At 37.8% G+C, this 27,412-nt stretch overlaps 1 protein-coding gene across 4 annotated transcripts in view; it reads right to left on the bottom strand.

Moving 5' to 3' along the window:
- The window catches only part of LOC120539568 (ubiquitin thioesterase Zranb1), a 139,383-nt gene that overhangs the window by 36,329 nt on the left and 75,642 nt on the right, over positions 1–27,412 (bottom strand). For all 4 annotated transcript variants that reach the window (XM_039769777.1, XM_039769796.1, XM_039769786.1 and 1 more), the window contains 3 exons: positions 15,275–15,462; positions 6,069–6,222; positions 3,987–4,058 (listed from right to left, as the gene is read on the bottom strand). In XM_039769777.1, the coding sequence (XP_039625711.1) occupies positions 3,987–4,058; positions 6,069–6,222; positions 15,275–15,462 (414 nt within the window). The remainder of the gene's footprint in view (positions 1–3,986; positions 4,059–6,068; positions 6,223–15,274; positions 15,463–27,412) is intronic.

Here is a 27,412-nt window from a genome sequence, read left to right as displayed (position 1 = left end):
ACGCTTCATATTTTTTTGCTGCCTTCTCAATTGTGTAATTCGGTTTTTGTTCAGCACTCTTTGGAACTGTTGCTTTTTGTCTGCGCATTGCGCAGTTCACGTGAGCCGCTTGGTGTTCTTGCATCGAAGGTTCCCAGCTGTACTGGTGCCATCTCGTAATGTCAGCTAAGACCCGCACTTAAAAGTTTCTCTCGTTTCAATGAGTTTGTGCCAAACACCACCCTGACCATCTCATCTTCCTCTGCATAAGCACAGTCCTTCACTCGTGAACATTTACCGGCAGTGTTTGTATTGGATTGCCGCTGATGGACGGCCTTATATGGGCAGGCACTAAATTACAAACGCTAGTGGCAGCCTGTCTATGAACTTAATTTAATATAAACTTACGGTTCACGCCGTGCTTTGTTTCCGCAGTAGCTGTACTTATGAATATGCTTGTATGCATCATTTGCTTCATAATGTTTTTCTGCCTTCTCAATTGTGAAATGGCGTTTTGTGCTCATCGCTGTTTGGAGTTCTTCCTTGTTCTCTACGTACTTACGTAGGAGGCGTGATGATGTCACACAAACTCCCCCCGCCATCTCCAACTCAAGACTCCATTACATTATATGGGGAAAAATAGCTTCCAGTTATGACCCTTATGCGTAGAATTTCAAAATGAAACCTGCCCAACTTTTGTAAGTAAGGTGTAAGGAATACGCCTGCCAAATTTCGGCCTTCTACCTACACGGGAAGTTGGAGAATTAGTGATGAGTGAGTGAGTGAGTGAGTGAGTCAATAAGTGAGTGAGTGAGGGCTTTGCCTTTTATTAGTATAGATTGACAAAATGTAGACATGAAGTGTATAATGTGTGAAGCCTGAATTCCAAATATCAAAGAAACACTTACACAAAAGATACAAGTATAACAGAACAAATGCGCTCCCCCTCCCGCCCCTCCAGGACTATAACCGAAGAAAAAGAAACCAGGTTAGTGTTGCGTGTTATTCTGACTTCTCGGGTAGTATACTGGTTAGAGCTGCTGACTCCAATTCAGAAGGTTCGGGGTTTGAGTCTTAACGTCTCCCAAAATAAACGTTTTGAGTAGCGAGCTGTTAATATTATACAATAAAAGCATACATTTGATTTGTGTCTGTAACAGCCGCTGTAAATGTATAATACTTGTCAAAGTTAGCGTTTTTTTTTTAGTTTTACTAGTTAAACTTTATTTACTTATTATTTATTTATCTTCCTACAGCATAAAGTCACTAGTATACTGCAACACTTCCTCTGTTTGATCGTCAAGGGCATGCTCACAAATTACACGTGTAATGCCACGAAAAATACCTGCTGACACTTCAGTACGCGAGCAAAGGTACGAGAATGCAGTTAAGTCTTTTTTTGGGCACATACGCCACGCTAGTGTTTAGATCTGGATGGTGTAGCATTGGCGAGCTCTGTAAGCCGTGTGGTTTCTTTCAAGGGCAGGTGATTGGCAGGATGATGCCGGATTTTCACCTTTACACCTGGAGCAGCTGCGTTGTTCTTATATGTGAGTGGACGTTTCTTGTGGGGAGGGCTTCTGTTTTCTCCGATCTGAGTTCACCTCTGTTATAGCACGTCTTTATTTGAAAACGGTGTCAGATCGGAAGGTGGGGAGTGTGTCTGGAAGCTTGAACGTGAATCAAACAATAAAACTGGGGGGCTGCACTGAATAAGCTCCAGTTTTATTCTGTCAATGACGATCACGCTCTAACACCCCCATCCCCACACCGCCACCTCTCCTGATCTGACTCTAAGTAACACGGCTGTTTTCATTATTTTATTTACCACGTAAAGTCACGAGTGCAGGGCTTCCCATTTACATATACAAAGTACAGCAATGGCAAAAGTACATTCTTGATCAGATATAGAACCCTCGTCATGTAAGTAAATAACTCAAGGTAAATAACATTAGATCTGGCTTTTATGTAAGTAACATATAAATGTTAATGTTTTGGGCACATGCACCGTTCTTTGTATGTAAGAGCCAGATCTACAGCATTAACTCACGAGTGCAGAGCTTCCCATGTACATATACAAAGTACAGCGATGGCAACAGTGCATTCTTGATCCGATGTAGAATCGTCATCATGATTTGAGCTTACCTCTGTTATAACGCGTCCATATAAAAACAGCAGTGTCAAATGTGGGGTTGTATGGGGAGTTGGGATCATTAACACGGCTGAGAAAATAAGACAGAATAAAAAAAAAAAAAGTCAACCTTTACAAGCATCATAAATTATACCGGCTATTACAGACTGGAATCAAAAGTAAGTTTTTATTCTAAAATAGTAAGAATACGAGCAGTTCAGTTCTCAAAATGGACTCGCCAGGGATCGAACCCGTGAAGAATCGATTATTAGTCAATGGCTGATACTGTTGCACCTCCAAAGTTGTGATAACGAATGCATGTCAATGTCGCAGGTAAACACGGGTTATTTTTCTGCAGTTATATTTTTGAATAAAAGTGCATTTCTTCTTTTATATTTGTACCTTATGTGTAAGTGTTTTTGATATTTGGAATTCAGGCTTCACACATTATATAGTTTATGCCTACATTTTGTCATTTACTACTAGAATATGAAAAACGTTTCTGTTTTAACAATGTGTTTACACAGATTACTGCAGAAACGGAACACACATTAAATGCGTGTGTTACAAATAATGATCTATTATTTTCACTCTAAAACTCCACTTCACTCCCTGATAAGCAATCAACGCATGAGCTGGCAGAAGTATGTGCACGTGGGGGGATGGAATAACCAGCTACTTACAGCTTGTCTTTATCGGAACATTTAGAAGACAAAAGAAGCTGGCGGAAAAGGATTTAAGAAGCGATTTAAGGTGGGACGGATCTACAAATTTTTTCGTAGGCTCTGGTAATTCTAGTGTTAATTGTTGTTCTTATTTAAACTTTGTGAGCGCTGATGAAATGATCTAGTCCCCACTTTGACATTTGCACAAGGTTACAAATAACATGAAAGGGGTTGTTTGGAGTTTAATATATATTAAACACATTTCTTGCTGGATCATTTGCATGCAATTGCACTTGCTAAATTAAATGTCTTCTCCGAGCTTCACCAAACTTTGCTCCTTTCACGTTGCTTCTACAGCTGACCTTCATTTGCATAAGCTGACTAGCCCCATTTCCTTATGAAATTATTGAAAGTGTGGTGGCGAAACAGAGGAAGCAGTGCATTATACTGCTCCACTTGCTAGAGAAGTATTAATGTCAAATATCAACAGCAGCAAAACACAAAAGTTTCTGCTTTTCACCTAAACACAAAATAGTGTTTTTGTTGATCAGTGAAACTCCTCTGCATTGAAAATGAATAAATAAATAAATAAATAAATAAATCCATCCATCCATTTTCCAACCCGCTGAATCCGAACACAGGGTCACGGGGGTCTGAGTAATAAATAAATAAATACAAGGTGAAATAACATCTCTTAAGGTAAATTTGAAACAGTAGATTAATAAGTAATTAAAAATCATGCAGATTATTAATCAACTTTAAAATGGATGATTTAAATAATCAATCAATGGTTTTAAAAGGTAATTTATCAGATTTTAAAAAATAATGTACAAACCACTCTATTCAAGATACCTCAATATAAATGGATTTTTCCTTGAAAAGTAAGTCTACTAAATGTCAAAAAGAATCTATTTCACTGCATGTTTCATGTGTACAAACAAACTGACAGACACAGATGATAATAGGTGCTTCTTACATTACATCAAAAGTGACTGGGTCAGGATTTAAGCTATGGACTTATGAGTAGGCAGCAACAACAGCTCTTTCTACTGCATTGTAAACATGTTTATTCTGCAGCCTTCATATTGCTGACCACAACCAAGAATATAACTAGGTGGTACAATACCTGCAGGCAATACACAGTGATTGCAAACTACAAAATAAAAACAATAATCATTATAAAAAGAAGCAGATTCTTAAAAAAAAATTACCTTTCTGAACATCTCTGTCCAAAACATCATCATAAAGTTTCTCTTGAACTGATGGAGGAAGATCCTCAATATCTGTAAGCAAAAAGGTAAAGAATGCTTGTCAATAAGCAGCACTCATTTCCTTTACACTATATATGGTTAATCATAATTTCTGATAAAATATATTCATTCAAAGGTGAATGGCAAATATGTAATAATTACTATAATTTACAACAACAGAATTTAGAAGGACAGTTAAGTAGTTTGCACTTTTCTGACAGTTGTAAGCAGCTTGCACTTTTCCCAGTTAATCACAAGACCAGACCAAACAGAGTAAGCAAGTATGATAATTAGAAGTTCCCATGTGTTTTCTATAGTTTTGATTGTCTCTTGTACCTCACAATTCATAAACATATTGAACCTGTGTGACCCCAAAAATGGAACAGAAGTAACCCTCATTTGTTTTAGAAAAAGTTTATGATGACCACAATGTGGGCTAATTCATTGTCTCTTTACTCAAATCTAAAAACTGAAAATCATTATGCACTAACAGAAATAAAGCCCTGCACCCAATACAAGAGAAAAAGCAGCAAAATTTGGCATAGCAGGAAGGAGGATATGTTTGTAGACTAGACAAATCCAGCACTGGGAAACAGGGCGAGGAGTGGGGTGAGGGAGTTATCTGCTATTTGATTCAGAACCATTTTGTTACTGGTACTGAGAGCTGAAAGCTGGCCTCAATACCAAAGTCAAAAAGTTTAGCACTGATTCCAGCACTGCACAAAAAGATCTGAGTGATCTGAAAGACAGCTGGTTTTTCAAGATAAGTTAACCAAATCTTTGGTAGTGAATACTGCTCAATCTTCTAATATTTCATAAATAAGAGTGGCTAAGTTAAGGTTAGCATTGAAGTCTGACTTAACTTTAAAGCAAATCTGCAGTATTGCCATTGTATTACAGTACACTCCTACTTTATGTGATGTTTAATGTCATTTACAGTTTGTAGAGCAACCTTTTGCAGGAATAAGAGCTTTATGTCATCTATGAGTATGCACACTGTTTAAGAACAATCTTGGAGGTCCACCCTCCCGTGCAGGCATGTGTTATGCAGAGCTCCTGATATGGCTAACTGGTTTATTCTTACTCCAATCCCCTATATTGAACTCTATTGTTGCTGATTCAAAGTGATTGTTGACTTCTCTCTTCAGTAAAGTGTCTGTTTAAGGGATCTGTTTAAGGGATAATCTTTTCTAGGCTGTGTCTGCATAGTTTAAACATAGCTTCCACTTTAATTTTGTTTCGTATAGCTTTCCAAATGTATACCACGTATATTGCTTTACCTAGAAATTCGATTAAAATCTCTTTAGCATTAATTCTCACAGATGTCCTTCAGATTCATAACCTGACCAATAATAACTTCTACATTTATAGCTAAACAGAACAAGTTATTTTAATGATTCACTGGTGGGGGTTAACTGTAAGCAATTGTTTTGGAATTGCATAAACTGAGCAGTTCCACACAATAATTAAATACATAAGGCAAAAAAAGAATATTTTATTTTATGACTTTTAAGATTTCTAAAAATGCCACAAAAAAAAAAAAACATTTATTCTGAGTTTTAAGTGGTTTGGAATAAAATACCAAACAGAACAAAATTTCCAGGGTTATTCAGTAAAATGTGTCTGCTTTTTAATAGTGATCACCCCAAAGTTAACATATAGTATGCTGCCATAATCTGAATTCAGTAATTATAAATCTCATACATATTCTTATATTAATATTTAAGGAGTCACTGCTTTGAATTGTTTCTTTAAAACTGAAAATTTCTACAATAATTCTAGAAGACACAAAGTCAGCATAATGTTAATCAGCTGCAACTGTGTTTAAAAATAATTTGGAATGACAAAAACATACAACAGACAAATGTGGACAGCACTACAAGCTTAAATAATCACTCACTAAAGGAAGGAAAAAAAAAAAACTGAGTAAAATAATCACATACTAGGCTCAAGTTTTGAACCCAAAAATATCATAAAAGCTTTTAAAATTAGTAAAACTTTCCCTTGAGATGCATTTAGAAGAACACCAATACATTTTAATACCTGCAGGCAATGTAAATGTTACAAGGTCAGTTAGAAAGTAAGATGCAAAGTCTCCCTTGCGTTGATGAAGTGATGCTGCTATTTCTCTACGGATTTGCTCAGTCAGCTCAGGACACACCATTGCAGGGATGCATTTTGCAGACTGCTGTGACACCTAAAAACCATGAAGGAGTAAAAGATGTAACTTGAAACACACTAAGAGAATATTAACTTTTTAAACTAAGCACAACACAATAGCTAGAAAAGCTATTAGCAACGAGTAGAAAGTTTCTAGCAATTTTGCAATAACACAAAAACATAATTTTTGTAAAATATATTTGAGCAAATTTGATTATTGCAAATTTAATTGTCTAGTTAAAGGATAAGTATTTTTTAAGTCCAAGTTACTTCTTCAAAATCATGGCATATTTTAGTTTGCAACATTAAATTGTGCTCTAACGAGAAGAATTTTTCTTTAAATTTAAAAGTAATAATTAGCCCTGCTCTTTTTTTTTTTTTTAAAATGAAGTTTCCAAGGTCCCAATGTGGAAAAAAAGCATTAAAAAAACTTACCAAATAAAGTCTACTTTTTAAGCCAAAAGTATCAAGTATCAATCTGTGCTTTAAGATTGCATATATATTCATAAAGAAATAATTGAAAAATTATGTAATATACTAAATAGCAAAAACTGTTCACTAATGTGAAGTTACAAGATTTCCTGTTGTACTAGCAATGTTGATAACACTACAAACAGAGAAATGGGCTTCTAAAGTTTTTACGTTGTAATGACTTTTGGCAAAGCTTACGCAAACCCCCAACCCCAAGATTCACCCCCCCTTCAATATATTATTATGGACTCAATCTGAAATTCTCCTTAATGCACATTCAAGTGGTCTTAAGCTCGTGAATTGAAGACAGAGCTCTTCACCACTGAATAAAGGAAGAAGCAGGCCTTCAATTGAAAGGCTTGATTTTTGCAAATTTTTGAAGTACTCTCACTTTCTGGAACAATTTGGCAATATTTTAACAGAAAACATATACATTTTGGATGTTATAAGCTATTAACCCATTAATTCCTTGTGTTTCATTATTGGAACGACAGGTAATTGTATACGTTATGTATAATGTTAGAAGTGGGTTTGCCTAGTGTTCCAATTTTGGAACACCACATAACTCAACAATGGAATGTAATACAGTAATCCCTCGCTATATCGCGCTTTGACTTTCGCTGTTTCACTCTATCGCGGATTTTAAATGTAAGCACATCTAAATATATATCACAGATTTTTCGCTGGTTCGCGGATTTCTGCAGACAGTGGGTCTTTTAATTTATGCTACACGCTTCCTCAGTTTGTTTGCCCTGTTGATTTCATACAAGGGACGCTATTGGCGGATGGCTTAGAAGCTACCCAATCAGAGCATGTATTACATATTAACTAAAACTCCTCAATGCTATAAGATACGCACCCGCGCGGAGCTTGATTGTTTGCTTGCCTCTGCCTCTCTCTCACCCTCTCTGACATTCTCTGCGCCTGACGGAGGGGGTGTGAGCAGAGGTGCTGTTTGCTTAAAAAATACTGACGCTCCTCGAAAAAAATGCTGCTTTATTGCGGTGCTCGGCATATTTAAAAGCACAAAAGCACACGTATTGATTTTTGATTGTTGCTTTAATCTCGCTCTCTCTCTCTGACGTTCTCTGCGCCTGACAGAGGAGATGTGAGCAGAGGGGCTGTTTGCACAGAGGATGTTTGCTTAGAAGATACTAACGCTCCTCTAAAAATGCCGCAGCAAACTTAAAAGCACAAGTACAAGTATTGATTTTTTGATTGTTTGCTTTTCTTTGCGAGCGCTCTCTCTCTCTCCCTCTGAAATTCTCTGCTCCTGAAGAGAAGATGATCTATTTGCATTCTTTTAATTGTGAGAAAACTGTCATCTCTGTCTTGTCATAGAGGACAGTTTAAGCTTTTGACTAAAGGGTGTTATTTCATGTCTAGAGGGCTCTAATAATGTTAACAGAGTGGGAGAGTTTATAAGGGCTTAAAATATATAAAAATAACTACACAAACATATGGTTTCTACTTCGCGGATTTTCGTCTATCGCGGGGGGTTCTGGAACGCAACCCCCGCGATCGAGGAGGGATTACTGTACATTTTTTTTCTCTTCAAATTCTTGTTCCTTATATTTTTCTACGTAACATATGTGAATTTCATGCACAAACTCAAAAAATTCAACCTAATGCATAAATGGGTAAACTTGACAACTGATAGTTGGGGTATGCAACAAGAGTAATTTGAAATTTGTTCATGGATGACTTATTATTTGCTGCTATTCATCGTTGGTCTCTGCAGGCCCCAATAAAGCCCACTGTGTCAGAAATTTTTCTCTCTGCTCTCCATGAAAATATGAGGGTAAAATTTCTGAGCCATCACTATACAAAGATTATGTGCTAAGTAACAGTGGTTCTGAAAGTGTGGTGCACATGATGACAGTCACCCTACCAGAGCAAACTGACTTTTAGATCACTCAGACACTACAGTCTGTTTAACTTAGACATTTAATTATAACATTCAGGACATTGACGGACATCTGCACTAACTACTAAATAAACTGAATCCACTAGGTCTAAACCACACTCCCCTCCTCCATTTTGTTTGGCCATAATTCATTAAATAAGTTCTCAGCTTCTAAAAAAAATCACCTAAATTTAACAAAAAAAGAGAAAACACACACACATACACAAAACACCTATATTGAGATATATATATCTTTAGAGGTGTTACATTCTGCGTGCTTGCTTGCCTGAGCACTGCACAGCAAACAACTCTTTTTGAAGCGTGGCTTAAGTGTAAAATAAACAAAACTGAGTCTGAAAGCGATACAGAAATATTTTTTTAAAAAGAAGAATGTTAAAACCTCATAAAAAGGGTCTTTAGTTATTTGGAATTGGCTTGATTTCAGAGTTTCTGAATTTATCCAAGAATTAAAAATTATGTTATCATGCTGTGGTGACTAAAGGTGGAACCACTAATAACCTTTAAAACACATGAAAACTGCTAATGTGCTACAAAGCACATTATGAACACTATTCAATTAAAGCAGTTTTCATCTGGTAAACCATATGACAGAAAGACGAAAACCAGTGGGATATAAAATAAAATTGCCTAGTGAAAGGCACAGAACTGATTATTTAGACCATACATAAAGGATTCAGAAAATTGATTTTAAACCTTGAATCCAGGATATGAGATAAATATTATATTCAAATATGTACACCAGAATGCCATACACAATGCTGTGACAGGGTTAAGGAGAAAATCAGTAGTCCTGCATTCATTTCTCCAATGACCAATTTAATTATCAAGCCAGACCACTTAGTCATACTTTCCATACAGTATTTCTCACTATTCATTATGCGGACCACAACTGAAACTGAGAAACGGGAGCCTTCAGAATTCTTACTACATAGAAGATCACACCGGGGAAATAATTGCTGGAGAACTAAGGAAGTTTTTCTCGTCTCTGGGCTTGAAAGAATCAAGTCATATTTATAGGACTACTGAAAGTAGAACAAACATGGGGATGAACAAATGGACAAGACTGTGCTGTTTTTGGATGCAAACTACACTCTTATTAATACATTTAAATGGCCAAAGCACAATGCTTGACAGAAACATAACCCAATATTCCTCACAGCAGATACTTGGATCAATGCATATAAAATGTGTGCTAAACTAACATTTAATAGGACAATGTTTGGAACTGCATTATTTATTTTAAATATTCAGATATGTATTTGATATATATTTTTTTTATATGTTTTCACACGTACAGTGTGGTCAAATGTTTTACAATGTCTTAGTTTTTCCAGTTTTTCTTTTTTTGCAATTCAATGAATGAGCTAAAATGGTGAAAAGGTGAGCATAAAACTGCCAGAGGTTTAAATGTAAAGTTTAGGTTAGCAAAAACTGAAAAAAAAAGAAATTTCAGAATCTTACAAATAGGCCTTCTTTAGGGAATGAATAATAGGCTACAACCTGCAGATGTTCTGCAGTAATTAAAATAAATTAAGCCTTGCAAGTTGAAGCAAACAACTGACACATATGTCCCAACATCTGTTGATTACTTGAAAAAACCCATTGTTTTTCTTAAAGAAGAGTTGGAACAGACTGTATCTGTACACCCTCTGAAGTACTACTTGGACAATATTTTACTCTACAAAGTTGTAAATTCCAGTGATAATGGCAAGAAAATGGCAATTAACAAATGAAACCGAGCACTATACACCTTAGAAGTGTAGGCCTTTCATTTACAGAATTTGCAATAAATAAATCGAAATGTTAGTGAGTAGTTTCCTACACAACCCAAAGGCAATTGGAAACTGGAAGAAACTCTGATAGGAAGACAGACTCAAAGTTGCAACCCAATCAGAAGGCAAGTTTCTGAGGGTCCCCAGCTTGCGTGGTAGGCGCATCTCAGCCCAACGAATGATGAATCAAAATTTGGAATCTTTGACTTATCACGCAAGGTGTTTTGAGTTGGTGAAATAAACTGTCAGACACAGAGGAGGAAGTGTGATGATTTTGAGTTCTTTTGCTGGAGGCAGGGTTGGTGACTTGCATAGCGTGACTACTATTCTAAATCAAAAGGGTTACCAGGTTGGCTGTTGTATCAGCCAATGGTGGCTACTTTGATGAATCAAAAATTTGACCAAAATTTTGTAAACTTAATGATTCCTTGACTTATTTTTTTATTTGCCATTGTTTATTTGTTCTACACCTTGATTTCAAGGGATTAAACTGTGTACATTTCCATAAAAATTGAAAAAAGGATGAGGTGTGCTAAAATTTTTGACTAGTATTGTATATCATACATACACATACATACATATTCATATATACATTTGTACTCTTTGTCTCAATAAGTTTGTACTGAATAGTAACATGGCTCCGCCCAGTCCTCCAAGCTGTCAGCCGAGTAACAAGGACACATCTAATGATTGTAGATTCACAATGTATAGCTGTCATAAATGGACTGGATAAAATATGTAACTCTAAATAACAATCTAAACAAATTACTGAACAACTTTAGGGATTTTACACATTCCAGCCGGAAAAAAAGAGAGAGAGGACATTGCTGGGAAAGAGAAGATATGTGGTCACCCTATATCTATTTATCTGTCCATAGGAATATATCAACTCTTACTGAACTCTGAAAAAGAAAGAACAGTCAAACAGATTTATTAACATATTATGTGATGTTATTTTCCCCTTTGCTGTTACAAGAGTTCACTAATGCAATGTGTCAAATTCAACCACCTTAAAAGGCAAAAGTGGGAATGTAGTTGAGAGTGGTGAGGAACCTTTCATGGGAGTAAAAGAAAGCATGCTGGAGCATTCAAAAGCAGGCAGAAACTGTTGAGAGCAGGACCAAAAAAAAGAAAAAAAAAGTACTGCACACAACCGAGGAAGGTTGTGGTAAACCTTCTTGACAGAAGCCAAAATACATTGTGCTTAATTCAGTTATCAGTAAAAGTCACTCTAAAGGATTTACACACGTGGACAAAATTGTTGGTACCCTTCAGTCAATGAAAGAAAAACTCAAAATGGTCACAGAAATAACTTTAATCTGACAAAAGTAATAATAAATAAAAATTCTATGAAATTTAACTAATAAAAATCAGACATTGATTTTCAACCATGCTTCAACAGAATTAATAAAAAAAAAAAAACTCATGAAACAGGCCTGGACAAAAATGATGGTACCCCTAGAAAAGACTGAAAATAATGTGACCAAAGGGACATGTTAATCCAAGGTGTGTCCACTAATTAGCATCACAGGTGTCTACAATCTTGTAATCAGTCAGTGGACCTATATATAGGGCTCCAGGTAGCCACTGTGTTGTTTGGTGACATGGTGTGTACCACACTCAACATGGACCAGAGGAAGCGAAGGAAAGAGTTGTCTCAGGAGATTAGAAAGAAAATTATAGACAAGCATGTCAAAGGTAAAGGCTATAAGACCATCTCGAAGCAGCTTGATGTTCCTGTGACTACAGTTGCACATATTATTCAGAAATTTAAGATCCATGGGACTGTAGCCAACCTCCCTGGACGTGGCCGCAGGAGGAAAATTGATGACAAATCAAAGAGACGGATAATACAAATGGTAACAAAAGAGCCCAGAAAAACTTCTAAAGAGATCCAAGATGAACTTCAAGCTCAAGGAACATCAGTGTCAGATCGCACCATCCGTCGTTGTTTGAGCCAAAGTGGACTTCATGGGAGACGACCAAGGAGGACACCATTGTTGAAAACAAATCATAAAAAAGCCAGACTGGAATTTTCCAAACTACATGTGGACAAGCCACAAAGATTCTGGGAGAATGTCCTATGGACAGATGAGACAAAATTGAACTTTTGCCAAGGCACATCAGCTCTATGTTCACAGACGGAAAAATGAAGCATATCAAGAAAAGAACACTGTCCCTTCTGTAAAACATGGAGGAGGCTCTGTTATGTTCTGGGGCTGCTTTGCTGCATCTGGCACAGGGTGTCTTGAATCTGTGCAGGGTACAATGAAATCTCAAGACTATCAAGGGATTCTAGAGAGAAATGTGCTGGCCAGTGTCAGAAAGCTTGGTCTCAGTCGCAGGTCATGGGTCTTGCAACAGGACAATGAGCCAAAACACACAGCTAAAACACCCAAGAATGGCTAAGAGGAAAACATTGGACTATTCTAAAGTGGCCTTCTATGAGCCCTGACCTCAATCCTATTGAGCATCTTTGGAAAGAGCTGAAACATGCTGTCTGGAAAAGGCACCCTTCAAACCTGAGACAACTGGAGCAGTTTGCTCATGAGGAGTGGGCCAAAATACCTGCTGAGAAGTGCAGAAGTCTCATTGACAGTTACAGGAATCGTTTGATTGCAGTGATTGCCTCAAAAGGTTGTGCAACAAAATATTAAGTTAGGGGTACCATCATTTTTGTCCAGGCCTGTTTCATGAGTTTATTTTTTTAAATAATTCTGTTGAAGCATGGTTGAAAATCAATGTCTGACTTTTATTAGTTAAATTTCATAGAATTTTTATTTATTATTACTTTTGTCAGATTAAAGTTATTTCTGTGACCATTGTGAGTTTTTCTTTCATTGACTGAAGGGTACCAACAATTTTGTCCATGTGTGTAAATCTTCTGACCCTTTCAAAACTAATGGAGTGAGATCCGTTTTCTGAATTCTACAATCAGCTCCTTGCTTTTGCTGACAATAAAAATGAGAATGCTTTCCAGGAAGCAATGAGGCAGCAGTAAGCCGACTATTTTTGGTGATAAACCTATGATGGTGGCTTGATCAGCAAATTTAATAATGCAGTTAGAGCAGTGTCTGTCCACACAGTCATAAGTGAACAAGGAGTACAGAAGGGGGTTTAAACACACTACCCATGTCGAGTGTTGGTATCAGTGTTGAGCATGTGATGCTGCCAATCCCCACATATTGAGACCTCCCAAACAGTCCCTAATTCTGTAAATGGATTTTGGACTTACAAGTCCCAATTTGAGGAGTTGTGGTTGTCATGTACCAATATGGTATGATTTGTGGGGGATATGGGCCTTCTCTATGAAGTGGCTCTACTATTATGCAAACTGGAGGTAATGATGACTATCTGGAATAAACTGTTTAATGCGTCTTCATTCCCATTTCTCAAAATCAGCTTGTCATAATAGGAGTGAGTGCTACCGCTATGTAGTTATTCACAAAGTCACTTTTGTTTTCTTAGACACTGGGATAACTTTTTTTTTTAAAGTAGACAGGACCGCCAATTCTCTCACTGAAACACTAAACATGCCCTGTAATCCCATCCAGACAAGTTGCCTTATGGACCCAGCTGTTAGACATCAACAAACTTATGTAAATGTACAGAGGCTGAAAATTAATCAGGTGGTGCTGTATGTGACCACAATCTAATTAGACATACCTGTTATGCTCAAGTATTTCCAAATATTGGTCATTAGAGTTCCTATACTATGTTTACAGCTATACTGCTATGCAGTTTACTGTTATACTGATGGTTACAATATTTAGCGGCTTTCCTTAGCTCATATCACCTTTTCTTGTATGTTTCCAAATTGATGGTTGATATTTATTAGTGGCATATACAAGGTTTTAAATATTGTTTAACACTAGAAGCCCCTTTTTTCCCCCCATCTTGCCTGTACTCCGCGTTATGTTATAGGATACTGAAAATGCAAACAGAGTTCTTACAGTTCAGGCACGATCGGAGAAAAAAAAAATGTTCAAATGGCATAGTGTTTTCAAATAGTGAGGTTTTCATGTATGAATGTGTGTGTGTGCGTGCGTGACAGACAGAATCGATCTCATTCAAGTGGTTACACTTTGGCAAAGGTATTACAAAAAAAGTGTGCTTTTATTTAAGAATGAAATACTTATGAATGAAAACTGAATAACAAAAAATTCAAGTGACAACAACAGACATGATTCACCAGTGTTTGTGTGTGTCAGTTTACACCCTTGAGTGATATTTTTGCAGGCAGTAAAACTTTACAACGACTGTTACAAACTGAAATCAAGCACTTCTTTTTGGGGCGCATACACTGTCAGCATGACACTGTCAGATCTAAACACTAGCGTGGCGAACTGCTCACATACTAAAGTGATTTTAGCTGTAGGTGGAAGTCCTATTTACTCAAAACAAATGTATATTTTTATTATATTATAGTAATAATAATTGCAGCTCAATACTTAAATCACGGAGCGCCAGGACTCGAACATGCAACCTTTCGGTTATAAGGCAGCAGCTCATTATTATTAGTATAACATGGAAAAAGTTTCTGCTTTAGGTGTATGTTCAGCATTTCTTGCCTCGCATTTATTTCCTTTCATCCTATACCTACCCAGATCCACATGTATGTGTTCCAAATAACAATATATTTTACTATTTACCCTATACAACTCCAGGCAGCTCACACGCAGATAAGGAGTATTGGCTTGAGCTGTGAGAACTGTTTGCCTGAATTGAGCTCCATCAAAGGGGGTGGATGGGACAGCAGGCTGCTTGCGCTGATCGACACATTTACAAAAGACGCTGATAGAGAGGTGCAAAGTGGACCGGGATTACGAGTTTTTTCAAAGGCTTCAGGGATTCTAGTGTTAAGAACATTTACCTCTGGATACACTTATAACAAAATATCAGTTTTTAAAGCAACTTACCTCTGTCAGTAAAATGGCAAGCATATCTTGTCTTTGAAATCTTATAGCTAAATGTACCAGAGTATAGCCATCATCAAAGGCAGAAGGGCGATTTAAAAGCCGTACTTCATCAGCTGTTAGTTGCCTTGCTATATCACCACCTGAAGACTTGTATGCTTCCACAGCGGCTAAGTCTCCTTCAACAACACCTGTAAGATAAATTGTTACTAAATTAATCCTCATTACCTACATAATAAATAATGAAATATAACCTGTATGAATTCAAAGTAGTTATCATGGAAATCTATAAATACAGCAGAAGTATAAAACCATAAGGAGAAAGAGAGAGAGAGAGAGATTGGGAGCATGCACTGACAGTGTGTTGCCACACCCACCACACGACAAACCACCAGCTAATAGTAATTCCCATACAGCCCTGTGGGAATCTAAGGCGCCGCTGCAAACCCAGGGGGGCCGCCAAGTAACAGTTCGGGGGAGACCACGCCCTTCGGAAGTCCTCTCCCCTGTCCTTCCATTTTGGAGGCATCCCAGCCGGGTAAGGGCACCGGCTGTAATCTGTCACAGTGAACCCCACACCCTAAACATGAACATGCAAAGATTCCTGGGTTTAAATAAACCAATGTGTATTATAACCAATACCTCCAAAAAATAACAAGCTCATATTTTCTCTATTCACATTCAACTCTCCTTCCTCCAACGCACTGCCATCCTCCAGTAGAGTGTTGCCTTCCTTCCTCCTAGCTCCAACTCTCCTGGATAAAGGAGTGCGATACCTTTTATGAAGACCCCAGGAGTACTTCCGGTGGCAGGGCCGTTACCTGTTGGAAGCACTTCTGGGTCATACGGAAGTCCCCTATAATGGGGAATCTCGTTCTGCAGCACCCTCTCATAGCATCCACATGCCCAAGCATGGCTGCTGAGCTGGACTGTTCTGGTGGGGAATAAACAGTCCTATGAGACACTCATTCCCTGTCCTTGTCTTCTTTTCCCCCACCGTCCAAGGAAGGTACTGGAACCATTTTCAGTCGGGACGCCTGTCCATTTGACCTGGGCCTCCAGTCCAGGTAAGAAACCTCCTTCTCTGTCCAGGCTGTCTATCCAACACCTTGGGAAGGCCCATTTGGGTATGTCTCCTTTCCCTTCTTTGGTCATGAAGCCTAGTGGACTTCATGAAGCCTTCTGTCCAGGCAAGGAACCATGCCCATTCCTGGTCAGAATTTTTATTTTTATTTTTTTTAAAGAGAGAGAGAGAATTCCATAAATAGAGAAAACATGAGTCACATATCTTAAAATAGAATACATTACACCATGCACTGCAAATAAGACTGCATTTTGTGTCTCTGCTGCAGATTTCTTGCTTTAAGCATTAAAATGAACTGTTCTCAGAGTGTTTCTTGGTTTATGCTCTACTTTAATGCCTGATCTGGAGAGGATGGCGTACTGTGGTTTCTGATACACGACAGAAGTGACAAAGAAGACTGTACCAGGTAGAATTGGTGGTCGGGTTGGTGCCAACCATTTGCTGGGGTCAAGGGCATCTCCTATGCAAGCACTGTTTGATAAAGGTCTTGGAGTAGCCTTTTGATGTAAATAAATGGAAAAGATACCTTCTTTCCGAAAAGACAGTTAAGATTACACCACAAAGCAGAATACGTAAACTTGCAAAAAAAGTACATACAAGTAAAAACAGCATTCTATTGACACATTTGTTCACATCTTTCTGATTGTTTCTTTAAAGTACTGCAATGTTAATACAATTAGTTGAACAATAATATATTTTAGTATTTACTCAAATCAAATGTACTTTTTTATTATATAATATTAGTAATCACAGTAGCTCACTACTATAAATGGCAAATGAGGGGAGAACCCAAAACTTCTTGATTATGAAACAGCAGTTCTTATCTCTGTAACAAGCATGCATACAATCTACTTTGTGTTGATTGATATTTGAGCTTTGGTTTTTACACACTGACAGCAACAACTATTTCTTTGGTTATATTCTTTAATAAAAGCACACTTGTTATATCCTATATTTATACAGATCATTGTACATACACAACACACATGAAATTTATGTACAGTAGACCCCTGCAAAGTCGCGGTTCAGGGTTCACAGATTCAGTCATTCGCAGATTTTTCCTTAGAACCTAGCTATTAATTGTTAGCAGAAAGCGCAAATATCCTCCGCAATTTTTTATGTTTTTTTTGTGGCAATACTGTGCTGTAGAGAGAACAGGAAGCAGCCACTGAGGGAAACACGGTTTGGGATGGTGAAAGTAGCCAATCCAAGAGCATTATTCATTTCTCCTTGCTGCTGATTGACTTCTGCCCTGTTACGTGTCTCCAGATGAGTGGGTTTACCATCGCGAGGGAAACACAGTTTAGGATGGTAAAAGTAGCCAATCCGAGAGCTTTATTAATTTATCCTTGCTGCCAATTGACTGTTGTCCTGTGATGCATCTCCAGCCGAGTGTCCTCATGTTTTCCATTTTGTTATTGTTTTCATTTTGCTATTCTTAAATGCACAAGATGTCGCCAAAACAAACTGCACCTGCCTTCTAAGGCTTCTGACTCCGAGCCTAAGCACCAGAAGAAGGTTTAAATACTAGATTTGCTCCAGGAACTAAAAGGTTATGCTGTAGTAGCGCTCCAATATTCAGTGTTCTCCCTAGCGTCTTTTAGCCGGGCAGCTAATTTAGTTGAGCGCCTGGCTGTCATCTCGCATGACATTGTGAGATGACAGCCGTAGATCTGTAGCACAGGCAGATCGAATGATCTGCAGAGATAGCAAGGGATGAGTGGGCAGGTGGACAAATACTGCTAAAGCTAATATCGGGTGTCGAGGCGGAGCAGAGTTCACAGGCAAACAGTATGAGGAGGTGGGGTTTCGAGAGAGGGCTGTACATGGTAATAGCAGGGGTGTAGCAGCTTAATAAAGTTGCAAGGAGTATGGAGAGGTGGGCGGGCGAGAGGGGGCTGTACATGTTAATAGCGGGAGCGGAGCGGCAGTTCACAAGCAAAGAGGATGTGGAGGTAGGCGGGCCAGAGGAGGTCTGATTAAATAAAAAATCTAGTGAAATCAGCCTGTCAGATATCAGAAAAAAGGCGTCAGGAAGTGATATCTCTGTTCTCAGCGTCAGCGCAGTCTGTATAGTGCAGCTGAACGTACAGCAGCTCTCTTCTTGTAAAGTACATTGCAAACCAATATATACACATACAGTTGTTTAAGCATTAGGTGTGTTCTGTGTGCAAAAATCCTTGTAGCACTCACTGTGGTTCCTGTTTAAAAGTGACCCCATCTGCTGTTCTTATATTTGCACCTGTGTCCATATTGCAAAAAGTGTGCAGAAACCCCTGCAGCACACACTGTGTCCTGAGCAAAAGTTTTATCACTGAATTGCTTAGGGTTTTGTATGGAAGCGTATTAGGGCCTTAGTGAAGAAAAAAAAATACGGACAAAGTGAAGAAAAAAAACTATATGTCGAGAATAAAGCTGAGATGTTGACTTTATTCTCGACATTTTTACTTTAATCTTGACGCTTATGACGAGAATAAAGTCAACATGTTGCTACATAACTTATGACGGGGGTTTGAGAAAATCTAGTAAATTAAACATTCGTTTTAAGATCAAGTTTATTTTACGATGTTCCACTTTAATGACAAATCCCGGGAATAAAATCAACGTCAAATTTAATCTCGAAAACAGAAAAGTTTTTCAGTATTCTGTGTGATGAAACCACATATACCTCAGATGTAAAACAATTAATTATTTACATTAAATATGTTTGCCAGGTCACTAAAGAGGTCAGAGTTAGTTTTGTATCAACCCGCAATATGATTGATGGCAAAGCGGAGACTATAACCAACACTGAGTGAGACTATGGACACTCTAGGCTTGAAAACTGCTAATCTGGTTGGACTAGGGTCAGATTGAGCGGCTGTTATGATTCGGAAACAGAAAGGTGTGGCAAAACTGCTTAGAGATAAAACATCTCGACTCTTGGTCAACTGCCACTGTGTAAAACCACAGACTGGCCCTTGCAAGTGCCCAAGCAGCAGCTGCTGTACCTTATTTAACAAAACTGAACATCTTAAGGCAGCTATTCTATTTCTTCCAAAATTCTTTAGTTAGTATGGCTGGTTTAACGGAAATTCAAAATATTCTGAACATTCCCCAGATTAAGCTGAAAATGGCCAGTGACACTAGATGGCTGTCTGATGACTTTGTAGTACAGTCACTATGACAGTATACGAGTGATCTCCTTGGAGGGCCCAGATCCTGGGAACTTTGATTATCTGAAAGCTGCATACAACTGGGCCTCAAGGAAGAAAAGAATAAATATTTAACTGAAGACACTTTCTGTATATGCAAGTTGGCTTTGAAGAATATTTTTAAATTTTTCTTCATTAGGTTTCCTATACCTTTTTTCATTGTTTTCATTTTTCTTCCCGACAGCGACAATACTCGTGCCTCTTGGTTTATGTCATAACAATTGTTATTTAAAATTTTTGCTACGGTTGCATGATCCTGAATTGGATACTTCTTAAATTTAATAAAAATACTCTTTCACAAGTGTCAAACCTTAAAAAAGGAAGTCATATTGAGCTTTGGAAAATAATTAATAATAATTAATAAAAAAAAAGTGCACATTTAATTTTCCACACCACCAAATTTCCCTTGTCTCGCCCCACCCGGCTACTTTTTCTTGCCACTCGGCTGGAAAAAATTTCTGGGGAGAACGCTGCTATTAATGAAAGCACCGTAAGCTACATAAAGAAGAACGAGGCAGCGATCCAGAGTACCGTATCTGTAAGTTTCTGTGATAGTGCCAAAACGGTAACAACCGTAAGGAATAAAAATATCGTCAGGATGGAATCTGCATTGTGGATCAATCTGTCTCAGAGTTACAAGGGATGATTGAAGCATGGAATCCCTATATGGTTCAGGCTCTCGCAGTTAATAATGGCATCGATGCTGCCATTCAGACATATAAAATGGTCCTCGCCACCATGAAGAAACGAAGACAAAAAATTCCAATCACAATGCTCCCGAAACCTATAAAGAAAACCAAGCACAAAGCCCCACCAGAAGAAGACCCCTCCAAAGATACGACTCCTGAAGAAGAGGCTCCACCTGAGGAATTTTAAATCTTCTGCATCGTACTACACAGCTACTTCATCGTCAATATCATTCATCATTGGTGAATACCCGTATATTTTACTGTATTTTAATTAAATGAAATTATTATGTATTTACTCTACTTAACAAAAAAAACAACAAGGCATACCAAAGAAAACGCTCTTGCATGAATTACAATACGTATAACGGTAACATCGGTATTTTACATTCTAGCACCGTGCGAGACATAGCAGTACAGTACTGTACAGTATATGGGTTTACCTTTACATTCTGTTTTTAGGTAATGTATTAAGGTAATTTTTTAGGTAATGTATTAATGTATTAAGTTGAGTTTGCAACAAAATTAAAGTGCTTTAGGGGCATACTGTATTTAGGATTTAACACTAGAATTACCAGAGCCTACGAAAAAAACTCGTAAATCCATCCCACCTTAAATCGCTTCTTAAAATCGTTCACAGCTCTCCACAAGCGTCTTCTGTCATCTAAATGTGCTGATGAAAATCAGGCTGCAAAGCAGGCGGCTATTCCATCCCCCCACCAACTTATAACGTGCACAAACTTCTCCCAGATCATGCCTGGATTGATTTTCTGGGAGTGAAGTGGAGTTTTAGAGTGGAAATAATAGATCGTTGTTTGGAACACACACATTTCATGTCTGTTCCTTTTCTACAGTAATCTGTGTAAAGACATTGCAGCTTTTCTTTTATCAGCACATTTAGATTAACAAAAGACGCTGGCGGAGAGGTGAGAACGGTTTTAAGAAGCAATTTAAGGTGGGATGGATTTATGAGTTTTTTCGTAGGCTCTGGTAATTCTAGTGTTAAAACTATAAAAATAGGCATTTAAAAGGCATTTTTTAACCACATCCAATAGCAGCAGTTTTTCACAATTTGTGGGCGCTCTAGGAACGTAGCCCCCAAAAATTATGGGGGTGTACTGTATTCCAAATAACAATATATTATTTACCTCACGCAATTTCAGACACCTCACTCCCAGATAAAGACGCTTCAGCTGGGAGAATTTTGCGTCCGACTTGACTTCAGCTGCCTCGGTGGGGAATGGGATGGCAGGCTGCTTGCTGCTTGTGCTGACTGACACATTTGCAAAACAAAGATGCTGATGAGGAGGTGAGAGGGAATGTAAGGTGCCCCGGCATTACAAATATTTTTGTAGGCTCCAGGGATTCTACTGTTAAACACAGACACATCCACAATGCAATACTGCACTGGCAAATCGGAGGGACACACCATATGACTTCATAGGCAACTGTGAATAATTTTTTAGGAATACACTTCCTAACAATATCTTTATAAAAGTGTGCACTTTATGTTTGCAGCAACCTTCAGAAAGAATGAGAAATAAGAAATGTTGAACCTAGATGATCTGACACTTTTCAGATGTTAGATGCCAAATCTGAATAAAATGATTCATAAATATGGAATTTGTTTCCAACAGCAATAATGCTGATTGAAACGAGTATACAGTGCAAACTAATGCAGTACTGAATTCAAACATTTACTCAACCATCTACAACTAAATCACTTACTACATGAAAGTTGAGCAAACAGCAGTAAGTCCCATTAATATTAGGTGCACAACTTGAATAAGCACTAATTACTTGTTTTTGCTAACAAGTGTCCACATTAAACAGGCTATTAACAGACGTTATAGCGTTTTGTTGATCAAAAGAGAAGACTCCAAATAAAACACTGTAACAAAAGCTTTCAAAAATGAACAAAACTCAGGGGAAAGATGTTATCCCCTCCTGCAATTAGCTTTTCAAAGTTGCGCAGTCTTTACTTCTCTATAAATGACAAACAGAAAACGAAATGGATATGAAACAGGTAAACCTTTATGCAACTGCAATTGACTTGTGTTTGTGCAGAAATATAGAAACACACCTATGTATAATGGTTCATTAAACTGATGAAGAACTTATGCAGAAATGAAGATACTTGGAAACAAACATTCCCTTACAAATGGCAGCAGGTCTGCTTGATTGCAGATAACAGGATGATTGCGTTGAACGCCACTGCCATCAGTGACTGGACCAAGCTCCTGAGTTTTGGTCATAGAGGCAGCACTTACCAATGGATCAGCATCCTATAACATTTATGCCAAAACTAGTGTCTGTACTGAAAAAATATTGCAATATCTCACATAGGCATGTAAATGGTTACATTTAAGTCTTTTTTTTTTTTTTATACCTGTTCAACAGAACTAACATGTTGAGTTTACATTATTGTCATTTCAAATTTTATGCTGTGCTTTGAATTTACATATGCATGCACCTTTTGTTTTCTTATAGCAGAACTCAATTTAATATTCGATGTTTAAACATTTTCCCATATTTTACATTATTTAATGAAGAGCAGTGGCAATGGCTGATTTTTAGATGCAACGTATGTTAAAAGAAAAAAGAATAAGATGCTTATATCATATTGATAATATATCCAACTTACTGTATTACAAAACCAGTACCACAAATATATTTAATAAGGGTCCTGTATTTTTTAATTATAAACAAAAAGAATGCTGTTTTAACCTCCTTAGTATTAGACTCAAGCATCACTCGGGGTGTAAAAAAAGTACTAAAAGCATTAGTCCCAAGTGTCACTTGGCAATGGTATAGACGCATCTCACATAAGACACGTGGAATACTTGGGCTGTAAAAGTGTCAAACAGCATTAGCGCCGAGTATTACCTATTCCATTATACAATGATATATGCAGGTCTTGATGTAAGCATTAATGCAAGTGTTACCCAAGCAACAGTGCTAAAGAGTCTTCTCTTTGTCTCATAATGGCATCTAAGAAACACCTCTCTGCAGTGATAAGGTGAATCTGTCTTCAGGCAGTGAAACTGAAACGGACAGTGAAATCATTTTGATTTTGGTAAATCTTGCATATGTGCAGTGTGCTGTTCATACTGTATTATTATATATATATATATATATATATATATATATATATATATATATATATATATATATATATATATATAAATTCACTAAGGCAAGACTCCCATGGAAAGGGCGTGGATTCACTAAGCCGTCGACAAGTAAGACGCCCATGGCGCACGCAGGAAGGAGCCACGCCCACCAACTCTAAGACCACTGTATATGACAAGTCGCAGAACCACGCCCACCAACTCGGACGCGATGACCAGGAAAAATGGCATCATTTATGTTCGTCTGTCGTAGAGTCCACATGCACCTCTGAGCCACGTTGACTGTTCATAGAGGCGGAAGTGAATCGCTATATGCAGCATGTAAAACAGTTTGCGAGGGGTATCCCATGGGATCCTTAAAATAATCCTTTAAAACTGAGGTTAGAACACAATGAAGGAGGCAGTCTTTAAAAACCAATAAGCCCTGTACCTCGGTTTCATTACCGTCTCACCTGCTTCACCAATGCAGGCCCTGCAACAGTCGAGACCTCTCTCAGCAGCTGACCTTCTCTGTGCCTGTGCCAGTTCACACAGAGGCAGCTCGAGAGAAAGCCGCGCGCACACACAGGCAGCTGGTGGGCGGGTCTCCGCAAGTTTCTCTTGCGGGTGGGCACATGACGTTGTGTATGCTTTGAGAACGAGGGTGGACGCGGCAGGAATATCTAAGAACAGGCATGTTTGTCACGGATGTAAATCGCTGTATGCAGCATGTAAAACAGTTTCCGAGGGGTTTTCCATGGTCTTACAGTTGGTGGGCGGGTCTCTGTCAGTTGCTCTTGCGACCAGGCACATGACCAGACCGTGTGTATGCTTCGAGTGTGAGGGTGGACGCGACAGGACCATCTAAGAAGAATCATATTTGTCGCGGATGTGAATCGCTGTATGCGGCGTGTAAAACGTTGTATTGTATGTTGCCCTCTCCAGAGTTGCATCTTCTCATTTACCTACAGTCGTATCCTCAAAACCAACCCCATTTGGACAACTGTGTCTTTCAGGAAGTGTTCACCCATCAATACATAATTATGCGATGTATGCTACGCCGCGGGTTGACTAGTTATTATTATTTGTATTATTATTATACTTGACACTTCTGACTTTGTAGTGTTTTGCATGTTTTACAGTAGAAAGATTCAATTTTATAAAAATGTAATTTCTCAAGCCAAAAAAATGCAAAACTTTTGACATACTTTTTCAGAAAAAAATGTAATGCTAAGGAGGTTAAGTAATACTTTATCAATTAATCCAGTCAAATATAACAAAGTCAAATTAACACTTTTTTTAGTCTTTTCCAAGAAAACTGCTAAAAGGAGGTTCTACTGCACTGTGTGTATATAGAATACAGTACATGCAACTGGATGAACAAAATATATATTTAATTGTAGTTCTACTATTAAATTTACTAATAGCAATTACAATATCAATGGAAATAATAATTCTGAATTTTATGATAATTATGCACCCCTACATGAAAGTAAGATTACAATATGGACTGCAGGATGGAATCATATTGAATACACTAAGAAATGATGGATGTATTAGGTGTGGACAGAGCAAAAGTCTGACGTGTTAAGTGATGCAACTTCAGATTGAAATGCTATGAAGCAGAAACAAACTGACATAATTGCATAGCTGTGAGCAACTATATTTTCATTGCTAGCAACCAAAACCCAATTCTAGGTAACCACTTTTAAAAGTTAATGTTAAATCCTATTGAGCATCTGATTTCAGATAATTAAAAAGTAGAGCACCAATGGTTGTAATGAAATGTAAAATAACTCAATGTATATTTTGGAGGAAGGCGGCTTTATTCACTTTTCAACAGATTAAAAATAAGTTTTCTCTTGTTTGAATTTTGTTGCAAAAATAAAAGTAAAAAAAAAAAGTGAAATAAACCAAGCACTGGTGCTGTAAGTTTATTTACATACAGCAGATGTAGTGTATGATTGTAAGTGGTTTCGACGTAGAGATCTTTCTTCCACCATAGCGAACCACTTCTTCTCTTCTTTCGTCAGCATCTTTTTGCATTAAAACTGATTAACACTAGAATTACCAAAGCCTACAAGAAAGCTTGTAAATCCGGCCCACCTTAAATCCATTCTCACCTCTCCGTCAGTATCTTTTGTCCTGTAAATGTGTCGATAAGCAGCAAGCAGCCTGGCATCCCATTCCCCCGCCCACCGCTGCAGTTCATTTTGCAAAGAAGTTTGTCAGTGCTCAGTGTTTATCTTCGAGTGAAGTGCTGAAGCTTTACGGTAAAATGGTACATCATCATTTGGAATACATACATTTCATGTGTGTTCCGTGTCAACAACAATCTATGTAAAACGTAGTTAACACAGAAACGTTTTTCATGTTTTAGTAATAATTGAAAAAATGTAGACATGAAATGTATAAGGTGTGAAGCCTGAAATACAAATATGAAATAAACACTTTCGCAAAAGGCACAAGTATAACAAAACAAGTGCACTTTAATTCAAGAATTTAACCTAAGAAAAAAGAAAGCAGTTAACGGTAGGTGGTTGATGTGACAGCTTGCGTGGTGCAATGGTTAAGAAATGCTGACTCCCAATCAAGAAGTTGTGGGTTCAATACCAGCCCAGTTTCCCAAATTTACCATTTTCAGTAGTGAGCTGCTCTTATTGTTAATATCATACAATAAAAGCATACATTTGATTTGCGTATGTAAATTTATAGTTAAAGTTAGCTTTTTTTTTTTTTAGTTTTATTCTCTCACTCACACTCAAGCTCCCACATCACATCCCCCCCCGGATCTGATGCCGTTTTCAGATAAAGATTAGGTATAACAACAAACTTGTTTTGTTCCACCCCCTCTTTATTTGAAAACCGTGTCAGATCTTGTGCGCAAACGAGACTGGGAAAACTATGGACGTGGATGTGAGTGGTGTGCGTGACTGAGAATGACTGTGGATATGAATTTTTTTTATTCAGTTTTATTCTTGAGTGCTCCTGCTGAATTAGTATGCACTTTCTGATCCTTGATGTCAAAGCCGCACTGACAAAAAAGAGATACTTAGGTATATATAACATTTGGAATATTTCATTTTATGACCTATATTGTACATTTCGGAAAACTTTGTGGCACTAATGCAACATTATATTAGCATACCTTCATGTGGTTGTAGTTAGTGACCATGCATGGTTTTTTGTTCTGATCTTGTTGCTGAACGTTGGTAGGAAAACTCCAGGAAATGCAGAGAACAGCATAGTACAGAGAGGTCAGTTCCGCACTATATACAAATCATCAGATTCAAATGTTAACAGTTCCCACACACCCCCAAGGACCGTCTTTACGACATGTATATAAGGTGTGAAGCATGAAATCCAAATATCAAATAAACACTTTCACAAAAAGTAGAAGTCTAAGAAAACAAGTGCGCTTTTATTCAAGAATATAACCAAAGAAAAAAGAAAGCAGGTTACAGTAGGCGGTTGATGCGACAGCTTGCGTATTGTAATGATAAGAACTGCTGACTCCCAATCAAGAGGTTCTGGGTTTGATGCTGGCAACTTCTCAAGTTTACCGTTTCGAGTAGAGAGCTGCTATTATTATTAATATTATACAATAAAAACATACATTTGATTTGCGTCTGTAACAACTGCTGTAAATTTATTGTGCTTGTCAAAGTTAGTGTTTTTTTATTCAGTTTTATTCTCTTAGTCGCACTCAAGCTCGCCCCGATCTGATACTGCCGTTTTCAAATAAAGACACGTTATAACAGAGGTGAACTCAGATCGGAGAAAGAGAACAGAAGCCCTCCCCGCAAGAAACGTCCACTCACATATAAGAACAACGCAGCTGCACTAGGCGTAAAGGCAAAAGATGGCACCTTTTGAATACAGGGCGAAGTCCAGCATCATCCGGCCAATCACCTGTCCTTGAAAGAAACAGCATGGCGTACAGAGCTCGCCAACGTTACACCGTCCAGATCTAAGCACTAGCGTGGTGTATGTGCCCAAAAAAAGTCTAAATGCATTCTCGTACCGTTGCTCGTGTACTAAACTGTCAGCAGGTATTTTTCATGTGT

The sequence above is a fragment of the Polypterus senegalus genome, chromosome 1 (assembly GCF_016835505.1).
Source record: "Polypterus senegalus isolate Bchr_013 chromosome 1, ASM1683550v1, whole genome shotgun sequence".
Taxonomy (NCBI): Eukaryota; Metazoa; Chordata; class Cladistia; order Polypteriformes; family Polypteridae; genus Polypterus; species Polypterus senegalus.
Note: the sequence above shows the minus strand (reverse complement) of the source record. Positions and strands in the feature narration are given on the sequence as shown.